The sequence below is a fragment of the Gambusia affinis genome, linkage group LG20 (assembly GCF_019740435.1).
Source record: "Gambusia affinis linkage group LG20, SWU_Gaff_1.0, whole genome shotgun sequence".
Classification (NCBI taxonomy): Eukaryota; Metazoa; Chordata; class Actinopteri; order Cyprinodontiformes; family Poeciliidae; genus Gambusia; species Gambusia affinis.
In genome coordinates, this window is record NC_057887.1 from 21,894,826 (window position 1) to 21,918,928 (window position 24,103).

The following is a 24,103-nucleotide window of genomic DNA, read 5'->3' on the forward strand; positions in this document are numbered from 1 at the left end:
ATAAAGGCCCCACGATCACAAAACAGAAATAATGATGTATGATCATTTGAAAAATATATTTCATAATAATAGGAAAGATAATTTGTAATTATTGAACCGCAAAGTCATAATTATTAAAGAATAAACTCATTATAAGACAGTACCTCATAATTATCTCTTTATACCCAAAGATATTATATCTACTCTAGTAAAAGTAGAGATGCTACTTTAACATATTTTTACTCAAGTAAAGGTAAAAACGACAGTATTTTGTAAAAATGCTGTTTGAGTATTAAGCAACGTATCATAACATCTGATTTAATGTATAAAACTGATGTCATTTCCGACAAAAATAGAAAGTTATGCGCAAATTCTGGTATTTTAAAGACTAAATTATATATAAAAACATACAGATAAATAATGCAATTACAAAATAAACTCAAACAGAAGATACACTTTTCCACATATATATACCTTTTCCAACATAACTTAAGAGATAATGGTAGTTTCAGTGATTTCTAAGCAGAAAGTAAAACTACAAAGATTGTGAACAAACAAGAGGTCTCACTTCAACATACATGTCTGCGTTTGGTGCATTTTTTTAAGTTAAAAAATGTTTGTGTTTCATTCAGGGAATTTACCACTGCGGGTAAAATAGCCAGAAATTTCACTCAATACTTCATAATAAAATTAGTAAAACAAAAATTAAAAGAACAGAGTAACTAAAGTTACTTTTGCTAAAAGTTATTGTAAACGTAAAAGTTATGTAAACCCCACGATACTTTAGTGATTTAGATATTTAAGGTAAAAATAAAAACGTAACAGTCATTTGAAGGTTGATGCTTTGTGGAATTACTTCAATCAAATCAATATTAAATTATGAAATGTTCATACAAATTTAAAAACTTTGAATAATACATTTTGGATAAACTTTAATATATATGCTCTAATTCATGTACATAAAGGAGAAAAGTTGAATTTTGCCCACTGATGTGAGTTTTCTCTCTGCAGAGATCTTCTATAAAACTTATTTTTCAGATGAGTAATTTCTTTATTTAGTTTTAATATTTAATTGCAGCACAGTTTGTTTTATTGTTGAATTCTGAACTTTGACCTTAACTTAGGCCTGCAGAGATTTAGACCTAGATGCTCATAAAAGAACTGGGACTAAAAATATTAAAATGGAATTAATAAAGTTTAATCAAAGTAAATCTGAGACTTAAAGTGGAGAAATATTTTGACATAAACCCATGAAGGCATTTTTTCCCAGCTCTGTAAACACACATTTTCCAGCAGTTATAAAAACATTGACACACATTAAGGTCTGCATTACGCTTGCAAAAATAATCACACACATCAAGGCTCCATTATAGCGTCATCAGATTTTTATAATACAGATTCTCACAATACAAAAAACTCTTGCTATCCAAAATAGAGACAATCATGAGTCAGCCCAAACAGAACCGAAATATACTCTAATTATGTTTTAGCAAAACATGAAACTGATTTAATAAAAAACAAAACAGAAATATCTCCCATGAATAGCTTCTTCGCCCAGATCTATTATCAGTATGGATTAGTTAATTAGATATATGGATCATAGAGAATTTACTCTCTTATAAATGCATAAATTAGGCAAAAATATGAATAGATAAATATCAGATTTTGACTTAAACTGAAGGCAAATTTACCGGTAAAACTTGGGAAAGAATGTTGAAAACATTCTGTTTTCAGTTTCTTCTTCTCCAAAATGAACAAAAACCCAAAAGGCTGCAAAACACAAAGAGAATGATCACAGAAAAGACCCAATCAAAGAAGCGTAACGTGTAAAACAGCCGTTCTTCACATCTCTTCCTGCGGTGGGGGTCCGTCGGAACGGCTAGTAGTCGATGGCGCGCAGCGCGGCCAGGCTGGACGCCAGGCGGCGCGGCAGCAGCTTGGCCGTCTGCCGGTAGTCTTCAGGTTTGGCTCTCAGCAGCGTGACGATGTGCTGCAGCGTGCGGGACGGCTGCAGGCCCAGAGCGTCCATCACGTTGCTCAGATACTCTGAGGGAAACAGACTCAAATGACTGCACACACAACGACAGAACCAACAGAAGCTGAAGGCGTTTCCTGGTCTCTGTACCGATATCTGTGGCCAGCTGTTTGGTGGAATGAGGGGAGAGACGAGGGATGAGCAAAATGGCGTCGCAGTAGGTCTGCATGGTTGCCCTGGCGATGGAGCCCAGCCAGTAGTCTGCTGTGTTGTCCAACTCAGGAAGGTCATCGCCTGAGACAACAAGGGGAAAAGTTTTAGTTTCTGCTGCAGACCTGCGATGGAGAACGATGCTGCGTTCACACCGAACGCGTTTCACCGTAAAAAACACGTCCGGCGCTTCGAGCTGGATGCGTTTGCACTTTGAAGTCAGACGCTTGACATTTTGCGTCGAAATCGCTCTAGATTCGCGTTGGGACAAGCCATTGTTTTCTGTTGCCGGCCTGTTTATACAATGACGCACAAGATTGAGAAAGTGGAACCAAATTATAATGTAGTGAAAGATTCTGCAATCATGATGGCGGCTCAGATGTCTTCGCTGAACATTTTATGTTCAGTTTCTATTGAACAAACAACGGGGACAGCTGATAACGGGCCGACGCGAGTCGGAGCCTCTCGCCTTTCCTCCCTCTCCTGGTTACTTTGAACAATGAAGAAGCAAATATTGAGAGCATCGAGGTTTTATTCACTGAAATCAACAAAATGTCGCTGTCAGGCATGTGTTTGAATGTACCAGATAATTCAGAGGTGTTGTGAGTTTGACCAGCTAGCTTGATGACCTGCTAGACCTCCTCCTGGCAGGACACCACCTACAGGCCACTACGTTACATAGCAGTGTCTCTCTGATTGGTTCATGCTCTGCATCCAGATTTTTCAACTCCAACGTCGAACGCTCAAAACGTTTGAAATGCTTTAATTTAAACGCACCGTGCTCTCGATACGCATCCACATAGACTGAATGTAAACTAAGATTTTGTTTTGAAATTGTGAGACTAACATCATTATATTACCAGAAGAAAGTCGTGAAATTGCAAGAAAACCTTCATTTTAATAAGAGAAAAGCTTTGATGGAGTTATTAAGACCTGGTGTGACCATCTCCTCATGTAGATATGGAGCAGTAGAGAACATTGGTGGAAGTGGTGAAGTACCTTGCTCTGGAGGGAACGGCAGCTTCCCAGCATGCAAGGCCATGTCTAGTGCAGGGTCCTCCTGGGTCACAAAGGGCTCCAGGTGGAGAGGCAGAGACATGAGGTACTGTCCAATCTGTGGAGAGGAAAGAGTGTCGTTTGGGCCGGATAAACAAAAACCAGCCAGCCAGAACTTTTTACGTGTTCATCTAGACTCCAGTGAGACAAATCAAACATTTAAGAGTTGTGTGCTAAAATAATATTTTATCCGTCTAATCAAAGCAAGTTTTATCTATTCACTGCTACGTTACATCAATCAATTCCGTCGGTTTTTAGTGATTTTGCAGAAGTTCACGCATAAAAACAACGTACTGCAGCCCAGAAACAGAGAGCGCACAAGGGCTGCAGACAGAAAAAAAGTAAAGTAAATTTCTACAAAAAATAAAAGAAAAAGTCAAAAAGTTTTCAACTTTTTTTTTTTTATTTCTTGGAAAATTTCTGAGATTGATATCAAAATTTCTGAGTTTTCTCTGGCTGATTTGCAACGTTTCAAACATTTTCCAAGATTTTTTCTAGAAAATTTCTGAGACCAAACTCCAAATTTCAGAGTTTCTTCTTGCAATTTTTTCACTTTTCAAGCTCACATTTCCTTGTTTTTGCTAGAAAATTTCTGAGATTAATCTCATACTTTTTTTTTTAGTTTATTTATGGAAATTTATCACAATAACTTCTGGAACAATTTACCATCCAGCAAAATTTGTTATGACAGGACTAGTTGTGATGTGATAAACTTTATTTTTCCTTGTGCTGAATCAAAGAAAGTTTTAAATGAAAACATAAACTTACGTTTGTGATGTACTCCTGTGGTGACAGGCTGAAAGTAGGCAGGTCTTCAGTGTAGCTCTCTCCAATAGCAGAAGCATCCTGACTCTAAACCAGAGCAAGCACAAGGCCAGACTTAAAGAAACAGGACACCCAGCACTCCAAAGTAAATCTCCCACAACACTGAAGAGCTAAAATTATACCCAACAACACCTGACATCAAATCATGTGGAAACCCAACATGTACTCACCTCCATCTTGGAGACGAGGCAGAGCTGGTGTTTGATCTGCAGGAAGACGGAGTCGAAGGCCAGCTGGTTGGCCTGCTGGTTGAGCCTGGTCAGAGCTGATCTGGGTTCAGCCAGCAGGCTGGAGTTCCCCGTACCTTTCTCCTGCAGCACCACCGTCATTATTTACCAGAAGATCAGCAGCAAGACGCTCAATGCTGACTACAACCTGCGTCCTACCTTCAGTGAGAACAGGATCTCCATCAGGTTGTTGTATTCGGCCACGTTGCCCCTCTGGAGGTAATTGTACTCCTGCCAGGGGTTTTTAGTGGCGTTTTTCCTTTCAGTGGAGCTGGCCTCCTGGATGCCGGCCAGGCTGCGTGGGCTGTAAGACTCCGATAAGTACTTACCCGCTGTGCCCAGGATCCTGTGGGAAGCAATGATCATAAGCAAGACTTTTTATTCTATTTTATTTTATTTTTTACTCTTAAAAGCTGAAACTGGGTTTTATTTGAGAAAATACATTTTAAAAAATGACAGGAAATACATTTCTCACTTGTTTGACAGCTGCTGCTCAAAAGCCCCGCACTGTCGCAGCAATTCTCCACATGTGGCGATGATCCTGTAAAGACCCAGGCAAGTTACCGATTAATGAGTTAATCTAAACTTCATCTTATCCACAGACTAACTGATAAGCGGCCACTTTATTGCTGACTGCAGAATTTAAATAAACAATTACATTTTAACATCATATTTTGCCACCAGCTGTGTTAAATACTGACTGAATAAACAGAAAATTCTCGTTTTCTCACACTAATAAACTTACATTTATAAAATAAAACAGAAGTCGGTTACTGACTAGAAAAGTAAAAATATTTAAATATGTGAAACACTTGATCCACAACCACAAACAGAAGTTCTGTCTGTGGTTGTTCTTACCGGGAAAAAATGAACCTTGTTTATGTTTTTCTGTTATGCCTCCACTTTTCCGTCAACACAGCCTCATTTCGTAGCACGTCAGACATTTCTGAATAAGAAATTGACGTCGCTCCGTCACGCAAAAGCTATTAAAGAGTTTATCGAGTGTTCATGTTTCAAACCAAACCACATAAAGTTCACTTTACGTCCCAAACTGGACCCTTTCTCTTTCCCGTTCTAATTTGTCTCCGCCATCTTTGATTCAATATCGACCAGCGGCGCCCTCTGCTGTTTGGAGGCCAAACTACAACAATGAAAGGAGGCTTAAGCGACGTTCTTATTAATTTAAGCTAATTTTAATAGAATAAACAATTTATCGACAAGTAAATCGATCACTTGTTTCCCGGTTGTTGGATTAACTTTGTTTTAAAAGCAAACTCACCGGACTGAGTTCTGGAAGGCGGTCCAGTCCTCCTGGAAAGCAGAGGAACTTGGTGTTTCCTCAAGTCTACATTTCTTCCTGATGGACTGGAGCGTTGTAGAGAAGTCTGACACATACCTGAGTTTTTAAAGAAATAATACGGTTATTCTGAGGAATATGTCTGATATAAATTCAAATTAGGGCTGGGCAACATGACTTAAAAATAAAATCTCTGATTTTTTTTTAAACAGGTTCGATTTTAAGAATTTTTTTCTTGCTTTCTTTTCCAAGAAAGAAATTTCAAATGATAGAAAACATTCTTGAAAAGTGGCTTTTATTAAGGGCAATCAACAAAGAATTTAGTTTAATTACGAGAACATTAAAAGTCAAAATATTATCAAAATGAAGTCACAGTTTTAGTAGAACATTTTAAAATGATCTTTTTAATAAGAACTATTTTTTTGTTTTTGTGTTCTCATAAAATTACTACTTCATTGTCCTAATAAAGTAATATTTATTATTAGTTTATTCTGGTAATATTAAGACTTTGTTCCTGTAGTACTACAACTGTTTTCATGTAATATTATAACTTCTAAACAAAAAAAAAAATTGTAGTTTAACTGTAATATTTTAAAGTGTAAATAAACAGAAGCTGTATAACAGGCACGTAAAACAAGATGGCCGCCCAGGGGCGTGCTGACATCACTTTGCACTAAGGACCGCTTAGGTGAAAAATAAACAAAAAAAAACAAAACAGATTTTCCAAAATTTAAATCTTCAGAAACTGAAAACTTGATTAACTGATCAAATAGATTGATCGCTTAGTCCTAATTGAAGCTGGAAATGAGAACAGCGTCTTTACTTGGTGAAGAGGGCTTTGAGAGCTCTGAGCAGGCCGCACACGGCGAGCCCATCGGTCAGTCGGACGCAGCGCTCCACGGCGCCACTCGCCAGGCCAAATAACTTCCCCACAGAGTGGCTCAGCTCCTCCACGCAGTCGATCACCTCCCCATGTTCCTGAACGCGACAGAAAGAACCCGGAACGTTACAGAGAAAGGGCTGGTTGTCTGGTAGTCCTGCTGCGGAGGAGAGGCGGTCGGACCAGAGGAACGGCGCTGATCTGGATGAGGAGGAACGTCTCTTCCAGCTCGCCGTACTGCAGCTGGTAGGACTTGTACGGGTCGTAGAGCGCACAGACCAGTTCGCTCACCTTCAGCAGGTTGTTCTCACCTGGAAAAAAATATTCACAACGCTTCAACTTACAGTCTTCAAGGGCTGTGAGATGTTAATGGAACCGGTCAAAATAATAAATGTTACTGCATGATAACATGTCCCAGAAGTTATTGCAGTAAAAACATAGAGTTGTTGTTTTGAGACGATTTAATATAAAAGGTAACAGATTCTCAAAGAACAATAAACGTTTAATTCTTACAAATATTTAACACAGGAACTGGAAGATATTTTAAATATGCAAAATAAATAAACAAAACAAAGTTGTCCTTCAAAAAATGGCAGTTGAGCCCAAAACTCCCGATTGAAGATCTTTTTCATCCAGTTTTCGGTATTTAATAAATCAAGAAGGCCGATAATACAATAAATTATGCAAATGAAAATTATTGAGCTTGTTTTAATTTATTATGCTTTAATTGATTTAGGCCTAGGCAAAGTAGACAAAATATTTAATATTTTATTTTATTTTAAACTAAAAATATGAAAAGTGTGGAATGAATCTGTATTCAACTCCCAGGAGTTTATATAATATTCAAATTCTGAACCGTTCGTCTTTGGAAATAAGTTCAATCAGACTGCGACACTTCTCAAGTCTTTTCATAGATTCTCAGACCAGACTTTAAATAGGCCATTATAATAACCAATGATTATGTTTTGATCTAACTAAAGGTGCACCAATAAATGTCTGATAATAAATAAAACATTCTTGTCTTGGTATATAGCTTTAAGATTAAATCAAACTCATGTGTTTTGTGGGGCTGAATACATATGCATGCCACACTTTTGAGATTTTAATAAACCAAATTATGAAAGCAATGTTTAATTTTCCCTCCATTTCCTAATTATGAGTTACTTTTCCTCAATTTATCACAGCATAAAGTTGCAGCTTGTTGCTGTGACATGAGAGAATGCCGCGTTTGTACGAACCCAGGTGTGGGAACATGGCCGCCTCCAGGCTGTGGCCGAAGGTGGAGGTGGTTTGGTGCAGTTCCAGCAGGGAGTCCAGGCGCTGCTCCTGGGCGGCCCGCTCCATGGCGCTGCTCAGACACACGGGGATGGACGGCACCATGGCCCCCAGCGTCTGGATCAGCAGAACCGTCACCACTTCGTACGGGTTCTTAAACACCTGGAGCGGTTTAGCGTCACACAGTTTAGCACCAATCATCACTGAGTCCAAACCAATCATCCTGGAGCTGCAGCAGGTCTCACCTGGCTGCTCCACTGCACCTGTGCGTGCCAAGTGGAGAGTAAAGTGTCGTAGAACTCAGACAGCTGCTGATTCAGACTGAGCTCGCTCTGAGAGAGATCCTGCCACATGCTCACCAACTGGCCCTGCAGACAGAAAATCAGACATTATTCCACATGAATCACATGTTTATTAGCGTGAAGATTGTAAACAATTAATTCACTTACAATAAACTGTCCATTAAGTGTTTATTAGATTATAGTGAGTTCAAATCTATCAACTAAAAATGTCCTCTTAGACCTTTTTTTAATGGTGTAGTTTAGCAGCCATCCAGCAGAGGGCGTCGCTGGTCTTCCTTAAGCGAGCCAGTTAGTACAAAATGGCGACAATATAAGACCAACAAAGAGAAACGGTCCAAACAGAGCCCGGTACGGGATGTAAAAGGGACTTTATGCGGTCCTGTTTTGAAATATAAACACTTATATTGTCAAGTATCTTACGTTTCACCTTAATAGCGCTCATTCAGCCGAGCAATATGGCGGAGTAACGTTAGCTTCTCATTCAAAGATGTGCTACGAAGGTGAGGATGTGATGTCAGCAAAGCGGAGGGGTTGACGGAGAAAAATTGTAACGTGATGGAAAAAAAAATCCGATGCCAATAAGCGGGGCTGACATGAATTAATGCACAACATGAAGCGAATTTTTAACTTTCCTCTGAGAGTAAAGCTACAGACTGTAATAACGTATTAATAGGTCTTTGTTCACAAGGAACTAAGTATTAATTCACATATTTTGCTCCCTCATTCAGAAACCTAAGAGGTTCTTGTTTTTTGTTATATTTTATAAATATATCAAATGTTTATTAATGTGAGAAAATCATAATTTTCTGTTTATTCAATCAGTATATAATACAGCTGATAATATAATGCTAAAATTGAACAATGTTTTTTTTAAACATGTTAAAATAATTTTTTTTTTTATTATTCAGCATATTATGAAACAAAGCCCTTTGTTATGGGAAGGCGGTCGGCCTTCTTGATACAAGAGAAAACTCAGGTTTTTAAGAAAATAGACAATTATCAATAAATGTAGTCGACCAATAAGATCAACTTTACATTAATTCATTAATCATTCACTTGCATCCCTGTTCCTTGGTGTGATGTAGTAATTTGATAAATCAGGTTACTAAAACTGACTAATAAGTCGGATTATTTGACTTAAACCTGATTTAGTAACCTGATAAATCACACCGAGTCCTGAACTGGACAACATACCTTTTGACATTTATAGTAGTACGCCAGAAGCTGAGGCATTCTGTCGATCTCTGTGAAGACTTTAACAAACACCTTGGCCTGATCTGCAGCGAGAAGAGAAGGTGTGTGTCGTTGATGATGTGGTGGGGAGGATGGAAGGAGGTGGAGCTGGCTCGCTACCTAGAGACATGGAGTTGAAGGTTGCCACTATCTGAGGACTGGCCATGGCCTCCAGGCGGTTCTTCAGCGCCTCCAGGTGGACGCACTTCTCAGAGTAGTCAGGTGTGTCCACCAGCATGGCCAGGCTGTTCTGCATGCTGGTCAGCTTGGACGAAATGACTTCCAGGTCCTGAAAACACACGAGTCTGATAAGACTGAAAGCATAACAACAGCACATGGCATGACTGAGTCCAACTCAATTTCATTTACGTTCTGCAGTCAGGATGTATTGATAAAATACATGAACTCTTAATGAGAAAACTAATATTAACATACAGCTGACAAAATTAACAAATTAATAGCTCCCTCTGCATTCAATAAGAGTTTCTTATAATTCAATATTGAACATTTTTTCACATTTTTCAGGATTTTGCAACTGTTTCTGTGATTTTCTGGTGATAATTTAGAAATATCTGCAAGGAATTTTGCAATATTTTCACTTATGTATGATGGTAAACGTGACATTTTGTTACTTGCCTATTGATCATCTGACTACAATGTAACTTCAAGTGAAGCTGAGGCAGCAGTGGAGTACAAGAAAGATTGCCCTCTGCAGGTGGAAGTTAGTATCACCCCAACCCAAAGTTTTTGAAAATTTTTGCAAACATTTAGAATTATGCATTAGTGCAAAAATTCATAAAAAAATAAAATGATTTTGCATGAATTTCTGCAAAAAAATTGCAAGGACTGGTTGATGCAATTTGGCAGAATACAGATAAAAACTGCTTTATTTTGATTGATGAAACAATATTTAAGCACAACTGTCGCTTTGAAGATTTTATTTGTGAGTCCCTCTGGAGTCTAAAGGGCCACATAAAAGTAGATTTGGCCCCTGGACTTTCAGTTTGACACATGAAATATTACAAAAACACACTAATTATATCCATTTTTCATTTGTTATTTACAGAAGGAATCTAATCAGATAAAGTTCCATATGATTAAGTGAAAGCAGCATTCAGAAGTCGGTTTTTCACCTGAGTTTTGAAGGTTTCCTCAATGTCTGCGCTCAGGGTGCTCCATTTATCCGCCTCCTGCAGAGCCTCAGCAGCCAGCTGCATTCGACTCTTTACCTGATCAATCTCCACCAGGACCTAGTGGGTGTGAGATCCACATCGTTTATTCAAAACAACTTTATGTTCTGCTTGCTGTGTGCCTTCTTATAACGCGGCTGCCACACACCTGCATGGATTGCACGGTGTCCTGCTCATACTTCTTTATGTCCTCCTTCACGAGGACCATCTGCTCCTTTAGGAAGGACGCCTCCTGCTTCAGCGCCTCCACGTCCCGCAGAACCCGGGGCATGTTCTGCAGCGCCTGATTACTGCTCTCTGCACAAAGGAACAGCAAGGCCAACGACCGCAGAGTCAGTAAAATACACAGCAATAAACCTAACTGGCTGTTGAAACCACTGACAGTCTGACACAGCATTAGCATTAGTTTCAGTGTAATTCCTACCATAGTAATAATAATAATAAATAATATTACAAGTTCTTTTTCTAGCAAATCTAGTCCAAGGACAGCGATGAAGCCAAAGATGACTTCTGATTCAAGAAATGGCTAAAGGGCAATTCCATCTATTTTTTTTACTAACCTGAGCATCTTTAATCTGCTGTAGAAAAACTACAAAACATGTCACAGCTATTCTACACTCATTCTCAGATACTTAAAACCAAATATGCGATTTGAGAAACCTTCTTTTGATTTGTGAGGCTTCAATAAAGGGCAATTTCAGCATCTTTCACACATCTGACTCAACAATTTAAGCTTAAAAACAGCAACGCCCAAACACTTCAAATCTGGACTAAATTGCTCTGCACTCATTCAAAGTCAGATTATTATTTGTGAAACTTTTATTTGATTTATGAGATCAAATATTAAATAATTAAAGGTTGATTTTAGCTCTTTTTTTATGCATCTGGATCAGACTAAAACAGCCCAAGTCCCAAAACTACAACATCTAGACTCTTTTAACCTGGACTAGATTTTTACTTCGCTAATTTCAGAATTATGTTTTACTATTAAACCTGAAAGCTTCACGAATTACAATTAAATCTATAATAATCCAGTTATGACTTGAACAGATCCTGTTAGGCCTGTTAGACATCCGGTTAGTTTAAAGCCAGTGAAGACATTTACTGAGGCACTGCTGCTTGGTTATAATATTTGAATATGTTCTGTTTTCTGGTTACTGACCCTCGATAGCATTGTTGACCTCCTGGATGAAGAGCTGCAGCTTCATCACCAGAGTTGCTGCATGAGTGTCCGCCTTCCCCGGAGCCTCCTTCTGCACCACCTTGAAGGCGCCGTTCACCCAGTCCTTCACATCGAAATCATCATCCAGGAACTTGGAGAAGTCCATCTCTCCGCTCCCAGAGCTCACAGCCTGCTCCCCGGTGATCAGCCAGACCCTTCGGCTGTCATCGAGCCATCCTGTTAACCTCCGGGCTAGCTAAGTCTTCCCAACCAAAGGCTTCGACACGAATATAAAATAAATAGCCCAGGAAAAGGAGATTATCATTACAACCAGATAAAGCTCTAACAAAGCGACGGCCTCCTCCAGAGTTATTTTTAAACGTTTACTCACTCAAAAGCTGCAAAGTACACATATTCCACAGTGGCTAATGCTAGCAGGCGTCCAAACTGACAACAACTTCCGCTTGTGCTTCCTATTTATCTTCCCCGGAAACACATAGTAAGGTCATGGCCCGACTAAAAATCAATAAATAATTGCAGGTATTAGAGAATCGGAACTATTATTATTGTTAATAATAATTTTATTTTTTGTTTAAAAAAAAAGTAGTGTAACCTCACATACGCAAGAGGATTAGGGCCATTGTGAAAAATAATTTGATCAAAACTGAGGAAATACTCTATTATATTTTTTTTTTCTCAGTGGCCTTTTTCCTCTTCTGTACTCATTAAGGACCATAAAATAACATAAAAACAATTAGTTTGATGTTGTTTCACAAAAACACAACATTCCAACACATAAAATTAACATTCACTAAAAAACTTAGTATATGGTGGTGTTTGGTCATGTGACAGTGATGCAGCTCAAGATTTGGGGTTTCAGTGGTAATTTTCATGGTATTAATAAGGTAGGAAACTATATATATAATATCAGTAAATATCGGTAATCGGCCTCAACGGTTATATCGGATATTGATATCAGCCCAAATTTTCAGTTCTGTGCATCTCTAGTTTGCTCTCCACAATAGAATATCACATTGTATCGGTGGATAATAACACTTCAAACTTGGATTAGGAAGCATGCAACTTCTGTTGAGCAAATAACATTTAGTACAAACCTAAAATACAAAGACATCAGTTTTTTTTCTACCAGTAATTTTAAATGTTGTGCTTTAATGATTAGGGTGACGTGTTCCTATCAGCTGCAGCAGATATGTCTCATTATTCACAGTCTGCTGTTATGCAAACCAAAGCAACTACATGGAAAGTAGAGCTGGAGAGGAAACCCTGCAGGGAGAAGTTATCTGTCAGCCAACCTGAGAGGACAAAGTCATTTCTCTGACTCTTAGAACGATGGGCGTTATTGGCGATGTTAAGGACACGCTGTCCAAGGCGGTGTTTAATCCGTCCAGCCTGATGTCCGGGCGAGGCGGGCTCCACATGGCTCAGATCGTTCTGTGTCTGGTCACCTTCGTCCTGGGATTGTTCAGAGGAGGGAGCAGCCATACCTACTGGATCTACGCCATGTTCACCTGGGCCTTCTGCCCCATCATGACCCTCATCATCACCATCATCGAGATGTTCGGGCTCCATATAATCCTCAACATGTTCTGCATGGACTGGGAGGACTTCACCACAGGGATGGCCATGTCCTCCTCTCTCATGACCGTCTCCGTCGCCATAACTTACGCCAACTTCTACGCCTGCCTGAAATGCCTCTACGGCTGGATAGTGAGCGTGTTCGCCTTCCTGTGTGGCTTCCTCTACATGCTGGAAGTGGTGAAGGACAAGTTCCTGGACAAGAAGAAAGGGAGCTACCTGGCAGCTCTTCCCGGGTTCTGCAAGGTTCTGGAGGCCTTCGTGAGCTGCATGATTTTTGTGTCTCTCACCGGTTACAGAGACAAGCCAGCGCTGATCTTTTGTGTCATCGCGTACATCATCCCTTTCCCCATCCTGCCTCTCATCATAGCCACCAACATCTTAAAAAAACTGAAGAACTGTTTGCCCTTTAACCTGGACAGGTTTGTCTTTATTTTCCTGGTGATCTCAGTTGTGCTGTACATATTCACAGCCATCATGTGGCCCATTTTCACGTTCAGACACAACCCACGTCCCAGCGACTGTCCCCCCAGCTTTTGTATTTGGGCCATTCAGTTCATGGTTGCATTTTTTACTTATGTGAATCTCATCCTTTTTACAGTGGACCTGATTTTTACACTTCTCGGCATCTGTGGCTTTAAGCGAACATAAATATTAAGATTTTTTATAGTGCGTCAAGAAATTTGACCTGAATATGCAGAAAAGCTCTGCTGTTCTTTTTAATAATATTTCTGTATTATGCTGTGTTGTAATTCCAGTATAAACTGAGGTAAAGTGAATGCTGCATGTCTCTGTCCTTTTCTGTGAACATGTGACTTATCATGTCCACACTGTAAAACATTTTGAGCTGCATTTAGTTGTGTCAACTATCTTCTGTTCTTTAAGTCAAATAAATTTAGTGAGTTTTAGATTTTGAAGCTAAATGTGAGTTTGGGAAAGATAAACTTGCTGTAGTAAGTTGTGTTAACTTTTTATTAATTTTGTCAGAGTTGAATAGTTTTTAGATTAGCACTTGAGAAGGCGTGTTTTTGTATCCTGAGATGAAGAGCGTTACTTTGATGTGACTCTGGTGTTATTAAGGCAAATGTTTATTTTAATGCAGCTGACAGTTTGCAAAGCTTGAGGATAATGTCCTGATCACACTGAATGTTTCTGAGCTCAATTCATTCAGATGTTCAATAAAATTCATCATCAGATCAGAAATTTGGTTCATGTGATTTGAAACAAGAAGTTAAATTTATTCTACAGTAAAATAAGTTGTTTAAACTTGACATTGTGGTTAAATATAATAATGGATAAGTGGCTTAAAACTGGGTCACTCAAAAGAAAAACTGAAGATACCGATGGAAAGGAAACAACAGGAAAACTTCAACGATCAGAGGAAGCGAAGAGTGTCTAAATGTTGTTCACTTGAGATTTTATTCTTTTGAACAGTTCTCTATGAGCTGAACAGTTCTCTATGAGCTGAACAGTTCTCTATGAGCTGAACAGTTCTCTATGAGCTGAACAGTTCTCTATGAGCTGAACAGTTCTCTATGAGCTGTAGGACTCAAGTTTCAGTCAGTGAAAACTGTTCTTTGTTACTTTGACTTCACCTCCATAGTTATTTTTTATATAATAAAAAATTATAAAATTAAATTAGTTAAATACAATAGATAAATACATGGGTGTTTATTTTTTATATTTAACATTGCAGAAGATAATTTTTGTTTCAAATCAAGTCTTTTCAGGCTGCACAGTGGTGCAGTTGGTAGAGCTGTTGCCTTGCAGCAAGAAGGTCCTGGGTTCAAAACTTTCTGCATGGAGTTTGCATGTTCTCCCTGTGCATGGTGGGTTCTCTCCGGGTTCTCCGGCTTCCTCCCACAGTCCAAAAACATGACTGTCAGGTTAATTGGTCTCTCTAAATTCTCCCTTGGTGTGAGTGTGTGTGTGAATGGTTGTGTGTCTCTGTGTTGCCCTGCGACAGACTGGCGACCCGTCCAGGGTGACCCCGCCTCTCGCCCAGAACGTAGCTGGAGAGGAACCAGCAACCCTCCTGACCCCATTAGGGACGAAGGGTGAACAGAAAATGGATGGATGGATCAAGTCTTTTCAATCTTTAAATTACAGATAGGCTTAAATGTCATAAATGCACAAAACACTTGGTAGTGAAAAACAGCTGCTTCTTTTATTTTCACATGTTTGACATCATTGGAAAGCTTAGAAACCACATTTCTCACAATATGTTGGTGAGTGTTTGTTAAATGGGTGAAGTGATCCTCGGCCTGAACATGTTTAAGAAACACCGATCTGAAGTTAAAGTTCTCCCATTTTACTTCATTCCAACTGCAGTTGAGGTCAGTTTGATCATTTTCATGTGCACACACTGCGGACCAACTCAGACATTTGAATACAAAGCAGATCACACCGCTGTGTTGGAGTGAGGAGAGTTTTATTACGACGGCAGAAACGGTTCGTCCTTCAGTTCTGGAGTGAACGCAGCTTCTTCCTTAGCAGAACCTGGAAACCCAAACCGAGCAGCATGTGTGGCCCGTTCTCCAGCTTCCAGGGGATTATTCGCCTGGTGGAGATGATATCCAGCGCTCTGGCTCTGGCCGTCGTCCTGTTCAGAGGCAGGATGGTCGTCCCCTGGGGCGTTTGGTGTGAGTTCGTCTGGGTGCTGTGCATCGTCGTTCCCTTGGTGCTGCTCCTGGTGGAGAGCAGAGGCTGGCACATCCTGCTGGCGGCCTTCCTCCCCAACTGGGGCGACCTGACCCTGGGCCTGACAGCCGTGTGCTGCATCTCTGTGGTCTCTGCCACGGTGGCCTTCGCCGCCGTTTTCGTCTGCCTCACCTGCATTGCGGACATCCTGTGCTTCGTCTTCTCGCTGGTCGCCACGGCCTGCTTTCTGGTCGACGTCGTCAAGCAGAAGACAGCGTTCGCCAGCGGCTACATGTCCAGCCTGAGAGGAACTCTCCGCATATTGGAGGCGTTTGTCGCCTGCATGATCCTCACCGCCGCCGTCGACCATTTTGTGAGAGGGGAATGGTTCTACAAGCCTATCGGGATGATACTGTGCGCCGTTATCTTTGGAGTTTGCCTCCTGGTCACCGCGGCCATCATCATCCTCAACCTGCTGAAGCTTTTGCAGTGTCTGCTGGTGTTCAGGCTGAACCTGGTGGAGTTAGTGTTTAACGTGGTGGTGGTGGTGCTGTACCTGCTTGCTGTCATCCTCTGGACCGTGTTTGGCTACAGACGCTACAGACACAACCCTTACACCTGCATCAAATGTTCCTACGCAGACATGAATGCCGTCACGGTGGGAAGCGCGTTGAACCTCATTCTTTACATCGTAGACCTGCTTCTATCCATTAAGTCACTGTAGAAAAGTCCAGCTGTGATTTCATTATCAGGCTCTATCAGTTGGTGAATAAAGATGAAAACAGCTGTTGAGTTTGAGGTTTGTCTTCTTTTACTGCAGCTGAAAACATCAGTTGATATTTGGCTAGAGCATAATTTTATGAGACTTTTCAAGTTTTTTTGGTTTAGTTTTTGGTGCAAATATCTTAGTACACTTGAAATAAGACAAAGCTAACATTTAAGTAACGTTTTAGCTAGGTGTAGAGGCTTATTTAAAGTAAATAATTCCTTAATACTGACGAGAAAGTTCTAGTTTCACTGGAGCGTTACCTAGCAACCCCAGCCAAGCCAAGCCGTCACCTAGCAACCCAGTTCTAGTTCCTCTGGCAGATTATTTCACTTATAACAAAATGATTTTCCCATGCTCTTTAATCTGCCAGTGGAACTATTATTTATAATCAATAATAAAGATTTACTGACTTAAAACAGGATCCTATTTCTTACTGATAGTTGATTTGATTGTTTTTGCACTATAAACTTTTACCAAGACTAAAAATACTTGGTAAGATTTGTTTTTTGCAGTGAAGAAGAGTAAATAAAAGCTTGTTTAGGAAGGTAATTGTTTAATATTAATGAAAAACAATCACTTCCAGTGACAGATCATTTAATTTCTAACATTTTTCCCATGTTATAAATGAAATAATATGCCACTGGACCTAGAACTAGGTTGCTAGGTAACAGCGCCATTGGAACTAATTATTTTTTTGTCAATATTAAGGAATTATTTCTTTAAAACAGACTTCTATATCTTGCTGGAAAGTTACTTGTAAGTTAGTTTTGTCTTATTTAAAGTGTAGATATTTGCACCAGATTAAAATACTTGGTAAAACTTTGTGTTTTTGCAGTGAACTCAGCTGTATTTCACAGACTCATTATATTCAAATCTTACTAAGCCTCATTTGAATGCAATAAAACTGAGATAATAAATGCAAATGTCTTGACTCCTGCAGCTCCTGGTTTAAAAGTCATAAAGCCTTCAAGTGCTTCTGTTATTAAAACCCCAGTTATAATCATTACATAATAACCCTTTATTTATAAAAAGGAAAGGACAAACATTTTCCACTGGCGCCCCCTTCAGGTCGACTCTGGCTCCTCCAGCTCCGCTGTTTCCAGTAAACCCTGAAAGCTGAAGTAGTGCGAGTTGGAGAAGACAGGAGGCTTGTTGGGCGTTGAACCGACAACTTCTGGCTTCAGAGAGGCAAACGGGTTCGCTCCACTTCCCTTCATGTCCATCTCCAGCTCCAGCAGGATTTGCAGAGAGTAGGTCATTTCTGTCTCACTGCAGAGAAGACAGAGCAGCAGCTGGGACAAAGTATTCACACCCCCTCAACTTTCTAACAAGTAGAAATAAAATGATGCTTCGTTTTTAAAATCTGTTTGCAAATCAAAATCTAGAAAGTGTGGCTAGAATTTCTATTCAGCACTCGGGAGAAATAATTTGTATTTTTGTTCCTTTAAGAATCTGGAAATGTATTTATTTTCTTTCATCTTTGCTTCTATTTTATTTAGAATAAAATTATTTGTCAGGCTTTGCTGAGGAATTTTATGTAGAAATGTTTGTGCTGCTTGGATGAATGTGTCCTTTCTTATCGATTCATTTATTTATTTTTTTCTAAGGGACATAGGCTACGTTTTATATCTAAATAAAGACTCCTACAGGAAACAGAACTGCATATAATGTGAATTTGGGACGTCCAAAATTGTTCAGAGGGCCACATATGGCCCCCGGACCACAGTTTGGACACCCCTGAATTAAATCATCAATGGATGATTATTGGCTCCTTCGTGGGATTTCTAACTAAATCTTTAGACTAAAACTGCATTTTTAATTGTTTAGTAAAATTTAGACATGAACTTTTGTCATTTCTAATGTTCATCTACAAACTGAATGAAGCAAGTAAATAAAAAAGTTACAGTTTTATTACATATTTATTGAGCTGCATCTAATTTCTGTATTTCTGGAGGAAATTCTGGTGTTTATGGATCCAAATGAGTGAAACGTACGTCAGCGTGGTGAACATGGAGGGGATCTCATAATCGCGGAGCAGCAGGAGAGTTGGCAGCCAGCCCTGGTCCAAACCCTGACTGGCATCCAAACCTGGGAGGAATCAAGGAAAAACGGATTTAAAATACACGAGCTTCAGCTTCCTACCGTTTTGTCAAAATTTACCAACACGAACACAAACGTCTGATGGTTTTAAAATCTTTTTTTTATTTTTATTTTTTTAAATCAATCAAGTTTATTTGTGAAGCACATTTCAGCAGCAAGGCAATTCAGAAATAAAATGTCAAAAACAATTTACATGTGGTCTCATTCATAGTAATCTCCTCTTACTCTGTTACCATAAATAAAATCTAGGGCAATCAGCTGGCTTCACTAAATAATTAGTAAATAATAATTAGTAAATAATGAGTAATTAAATCTGAGTGCAGCTTATTTTAGGCAACACCTAAAAATGTATCTATTTCTCTTTATTTATTTCAAAGATAAATAGAGTGAAATAATTACACTTTTATTTTCACGTTTTATGTTAAAATGCTTAAATAATTTATATTACTGTAAATTATTTAATCTGACATTTCAGTCCTAGTCCACTGCAGATGGATATCTGGGGAAAACAAGTTATTATTTAAACACTTTGACCTTTTATCCACAAAAAAAAAAAAAAAAAAACTATTTTAAAAAACATCAGTAAAAATTATTTCTGAAAACTCAGACTAATGTGGAGAATAAACTTTGTATTTATGTTCCAATGTATAAAGCAGCTGTCACACTTAGGATTGTCGCAATAAGTAATCAATTGATTAATTGGATGATAAATTAAAAGAAGCTCAATAATATCCATTTGCAAGATTTAGTATTTTCTCATTTCTTTTTATTTTTATCACAAATTGGATGATAAAAGTCTGTCTGGTGATGTGATCAACTAGATGTTTTTTTTAGATTTGGCCCCGGGGCCTCCAGTTTGACACATGTGGTTGATCTTGATAAGTTTCTTATCGTTCTGGTCCTGATGACTCCGTGGTTCTGACCTGGATTAAAACCAACCACCAGGTCCGGTTTGGCCGCCTCCTCTTTCTCCACCAGCTCCTCCCAGAAGTGGTGGTAGAGGCCCCTGTAGGCGCTGACGTAGACCCGCTGCTTGGGGCCGAAGGCTCGAAGAGGGGGCCTCAGGACGGGGCCGTCCACCACCTCGGGCCCCACCAAGACCACCTCGATGCCGTGGTGTCCAGGGAACACGTGGTTCAGCTCGTCGTAGTCGCTCAGCTTGGCCCCCAGCGTCTCGCCGGGCCCCGCCCCCACCAGGTGGACGGTGAGCGGCCGGGAGGCCGGGCTGAGGCCGAACAGCCTGAGGCCCAGGGCCACGGTCAGGGGCCTGGAGAAGAACTCGCTGCAGACCCTCCAGAGCGACTGCTTCAGGTCATCGTCACCGGGTCGGGGCCGGCCGGCGTCGGCCCATAAATCCTTCATGTTGGCTCCACTGACGACGGCGTTGAGGCGGGATGAGAGGTCGCCCTGCATGGAGAGCCAGTCGTCCCAGGTTTTCACCTCTGACCCCGGCTTTGACCACGACTCTGTGGGGAACGGAAGGTCGCCTGGCGGACAAGAGGAGAACCGCCATGAGGTCAGCATGGACACGAGAAAGAAAAGAGAGAAAAACAAAGAGGACGAGACAATTTCTGCCAAAACGTCTCAGAAATGTTCTGCAAAAAATCAAAAACATTTCTCAGATAGTCAAAACCTTTCTAGAAAAAAACTGAGAAAAAGTTGGATTAACATCAGATATTTTCTTTCTTTTTTTTAAATTTGAAAATTTCAAAAGTTTCAAAATTCAAAAATTTGCTGGAAAAATTTGATAAAATGTGAGATTAACCTCGGAAAATTTAACTGAAAAATTCAGAAATTTCTGAGTTTCAAAAGTTAAAAAGTTTCAAGAAAAATCAGAGAAAAGTTGAGATTAATCTCAGAAATTTTCTAGAAAAACACAAAAATTTCTGAGTTTTAAAAGTAAAACATTTGCTATAAAAACTCAGTTTCAAAGCTGAACATTTTCGACTTTAGATACTCAGAAATTTCCCTGCTTTTTAAAATAATAAAATTTCTGAGATTAAAGTCAAAATTTCTGAGTTTCTAGGTGTAAATTTACTCCTCTTTTCCTCTCTACTCTGGCCCTAATTTGCCATCGTGCCTTTTCAATACTAGCTTCACAGCACAGTCTGGGTTTTCTCCCATTCACTTGGATTCCTCTGGTAGAATTTCAACCAGGCCAATCAGCAAACAGAAGAAGAAGTCGTAAAGGATCATGTCGGTTTTCTGTGCTGTTTCAGAATTGTAGTTTTAGAAATGGCACCAGAGGAAGTGAACAAAGCTGTTCAGTCCGCACTTAAAAATACTGAGTTAGCATTAGCAGCCGCCTTGTTCTGATTGGCTCTTCTATCTTCGCAGTGGAGGAAGGTTGTTTACAGCGCAGACAATTTCCAGTAGCTTCTTTACATCGAACAGCTACATAACTCAGGCAAACGTTATCGATTGGGTAAAATATAAAACTTCAGCAGAATCTAGAGACAAAGCTAATAGCAAAGGACAAGCGTCTGGTTTTTACAAGGTTGGCTAACTGGAAGAGACGGTTTCTGTCACAAACTATTTATTACCTTTGTACAGAAGCCATTCAACAACTCTGTCAATCGCAGCTAAACGCAGCTGGGGGCAGAACTTCTTGTGTTTGGACCAATCCTCCTTCTGACAGTCTTTACAGCAGTAATAAACATTTAGACACCTGGACAAGGAACGGACAAAAGGACATGAAGACGCAGCTCAGAGAATTATAATACCATCAAATATATGTATTACAGAGTTCAGGGACTTATTTCTTCCTCATATACAGTGATTTCTTAAGTATAATTTTACAATAACATACCTAAATTAAAATTATTGAAACTATATTTCAGTGATTCTGGTACTAAATAAAGATATACTCCATCAGAAGTTTAAGTATCACAAGAGCTGCTGCAGTTTAGCAGGAAACGAGGAAGGAACATGAAATAATTTGGGGTTCATTTTTATTCCTCACTAGAATTTATTTAATTATACCTCAACAATAAATGAACCTCAATAAGATCACACTCTTGAAAGCTATTTCAAGAGTGTGATCTTATTGCCACAGATCCACCTGAGGACATTATCTGTCCAGAAATTGATGCAGATAAATAAAAATAAAAAAAATTAAAAACCTGGTTGGTGCCATTTACAAAACGTCCTTGTTTTCACTTACTAAACATATTTTTGCTTGCTTGTGTTTATTTTTTATCCACTTATATAAATTGCTATATCTAACTGCCATTGAAATGTATTTTTTGGGGAGTCCTATGTAAGTAAGTAAATAAGTAAATAAATAAATTTAGGCACATTTTACTGAGAACTAAAAATCAAAAATATATACCAAGATTTATTTGGCACTACCAGAGCTCCATAGAATGTCTTAAGGTTCCTGGTCACTGACGCCTGCCTCACGGCCCTTTGGCATAAACTCAAATGTAAAGACTTTGGCAGCAATGTATGCAAGCACATGCATGGAAAGTCGCCATCAATGGGTCCTCTTCTTATTTTACCTGGTGCAGCGCTTCAAACTCTGTGACTCTGAAAGTTGTTCAGGTCGTTTCTCACAAAACGCGCAGATTTTAAAAGATTCCTCCATTTTCTCAAACATTTCCTTCTGCGAGCGGAAGGCCAGAGATTTACCTGAGGCCTGCTGGACGGTGCTGGAGAAAACAAAAATAAAACATAAGAGAATAAAGAAACACACCAAAAAATAAATAAAATAAATGGTGAATAAATCGAGGAATGGCTTTAAACCCCGCAGTCATACATGGTGTGTGAATATTTAGGGCCTAAAAATGTATGCCAAAGAATCTCAGAAAACTTTTTAGATTAATCTCAGAAATTTCCAAGAAAAACAAAAAGAAATTTTTGAGTTTGAAAAGTAAAATATTCAACAGAAAAAAATCTAGGCAATTTGATATTCTTAGACATTTTGTAGGAAAAATGTTGGACATTTCTGGGTTTCAAGAGAGGAACATTTTCTAGAAAAAAAAAATACTGAAAATATTAGATTAATCATAGTAATTTTATAGAAAATGCAGCAATTTATGAGTTTGAAAAATGAAAATTTTCTATTTAAAAAAAATCTGAAATTTTTATATTAATCTCAGAAATTTTGTAAATAAAAATAAGGAAATGTCTGAGCTTGAAAACTCAAAACTTAAATAGAAGAAAACTGTTTTGACATCAATCTCAGAAATTTTGAAGAATAAACTCAGAAATATTAGATTAATTATACAAATCTATAGTCAAATCGAGAACATATCTGAAAAAGTAGAAAATTTGCGTTTAAAAAAACCCTCAGACATTTTGAGATTAATCTCAGAAATTTAGTAGCAAGATCTCATTGATATGCCATTGTATGTGAAGGCTTTTCAAATGCTGCAGATTTAGAGTGACGATCTGAATATCGACTAAATCAGAGACCTAAACTCTGCTGCAGGGTTTAGCGGTCGACCAGGACCTGCAGCTCAGGTCCTGGTCGACCTGATTTAAATGTTGTGATTTAAATGTTGTGATTTAAATGTTGTGATTTAAATGTTGCTCCAGAGGAAGTAAATGGCTGAAACGCTCTGCTTACCTCTGGATCTCCGTCATTTTGAAGCTGCTAATGGTGTAAAACAGACGCTGCTCAGCTGCTGCTCCTGCTGGGCTTGATATATGAGCGGCCTGCAGATGCAACACCTGCTCCCAGGCTTCTGGAAACGTCTGACAACGCCAGACCAATCCAGAATGCATGAGAACAAAAACCCTCCGACTGACAGAGAGGAGGAAGATATGAACACAACCGGCTAACATTTTTATCTTACAGAAAACCTCCACTGTATTATTACCATTAATCAACAACAACCTTCATGTGTATAATAATAAAAACATTGCAGAGATCATAAGTTTCAAACCAGATCTGTGAACTTTTCCTGCCTCTACTCTCTCTCTCCACAAGAGGGCAGTATTGCTCAGTTAAATCCAAATGGTTTTTTATACCAAAATGCTCTACAGTTTAAAACAGATCAAAAACAATAACTAACTAAAATAATAATAATAATAATAATAATAATAATAATAATAATAATAATAATAATAATAATAATAATAATAATAATAATAATAATAATAAACATCAGCAACAAGCAACTGAAACAATGTCAATACCAATTGAATCTCATGAAAAAATTCACTTTAAGCCAAAAAAAAAAAAAAAGAAATAAAAAATTAAATATAACATCCAGTTGTACATATCTTCCCTGCAATAATAAAAGTTCACTGAGAATCTAGGTGATAAAATCCACTGCAAGATTTCAAAGAATACAAAAAGCTATTAATATTGATGTTAAAATAATTTCCTAAAAATGTCACTGCAGGCTCACCAGAAAAATGACTTTAACCTGTAACCTGGT

At 38.9% G+C, this 24,103-nt stretch overlaps 4 protein-coding genes across 6 annotated transcripts; 2 read left to right on the top strand and 2 right to left on the bottom strand.

Moving 5' to 3' along the window:
• Positions 1-1,161: 1,161 nt before the first annotated feature.
• Positions 1,162-12,102, bottom strand: cog7 (component of oligomeric golgi complex 7). 2 transcript variants are annotated; one of them, XM_044103442.1, is made up of 18 exons: positions 12,003-12,059; positions 11,612-11,888; positions 10,598-10,746; positions 10,393-10,509; positions 9,380-9,548; positions 9,221-9,303; positions 7,970-8,092; positions 7,688-7,886; positions 6,633-6,760; positions 6,393-6,547; positions 5,552-5,668; positions 4,748-4,813; positions 4,432-4,618; positions 4,216-4,356; positions 3,989-4,072; positions 3,164-3,278; positions 2,105-2,248; positions 1,162-2,025 (listed from the first exon to the last, which is right to left on the bottom strand). In XM_044103442.1, the coding sequence occupies exons 2-18, from the start codon at positions 11,775-11,777 to the stop codon at positions 1,859-1,861; spliced, it is 2,310 nt and encodes a 769-aa protein (XP_043959377.1). In that variant the 5' UTR covers positions 11,778-11,888; positions 12,003-12,059; the 3' UTR covers positions 1,162-1,858. The 2 variants fall into 2 exon arrangements, with proteins under 2 accessions (XP_043959377.1, XP_043959376.1); XM_044103441.1 differs by having other exon boundaries at positions 11,612-12,102.
• An 859-nt stretch (positions 12,103-12,961) lies between these two features.
• LOC122823626 (myeloid-associated differentiation marker-like protein 2) lies at positions 12,962-13,858 on the top strand. The gene has a single exon (XM_044103443.1). The coding sequence runs from the start codon at positions 12,962-12,964 to the stop codon at positions 13,856-13,858; it is 897 nt and encodes a 298-aa protein (XP_043959378.1).
• A 1,583-nt stretch (positions 13,859-15,441) lies between these two features.
• LOC122823630 (myeloid-associated differentiation marker-like protein 2) lies at positions 15,442-16,571 on the top strand. The gene has a single exon (XM_044103449.1). It carries the CDS (start codon positions 15,729-15,731, stop codon positions 16,569-16,571), a length of 843 nt encoding a protein of 280 aa, XP_043959384.1. The 5' UTR covers positions 15,442-15,728.
• Positions 16,558-23,978, bottom strand: LOC122823628 (putative protein MSS51 homolog, mitochondrial). 2 transcript variants are annotated; one of them, XM_044103446.1, is made up of 7 exons: positions 23,287-23,978; positions 22,217-22,366; positions 21,260-21,384; positions 19,640-20,203; positions 18,611-18,704; positions 17,661-17,885; positions 16,558-16,667 (listed from the first exon to the last, which is right to left on the bottom strand). In XM_044103446.1, the coding sequence occupies exons 1-6, from the start codon at positions 23,502-23,504 to the stop codon at positions 17,681-17,683; spliced, it is 1,356 nt and encodes a 451-aa protein (XP_043959381.1). In that variant the 5' UTR covers positions 23,505-23,978; the 3' UTR covers positions 16,558-16,667; positions 17,661-17,680. The 2 variants fall into 2 exon arrangements, with proteins under 2 accessions (XP_043959381.1, XP_043959380.1); XM_044103445.1 differs by lacking the exon at positions 16,558-16,667 and having other exon boundaries at positions 17,355-17,885.
• Positions 23,979-24,103: the final 125 nt, after the last annotated feature.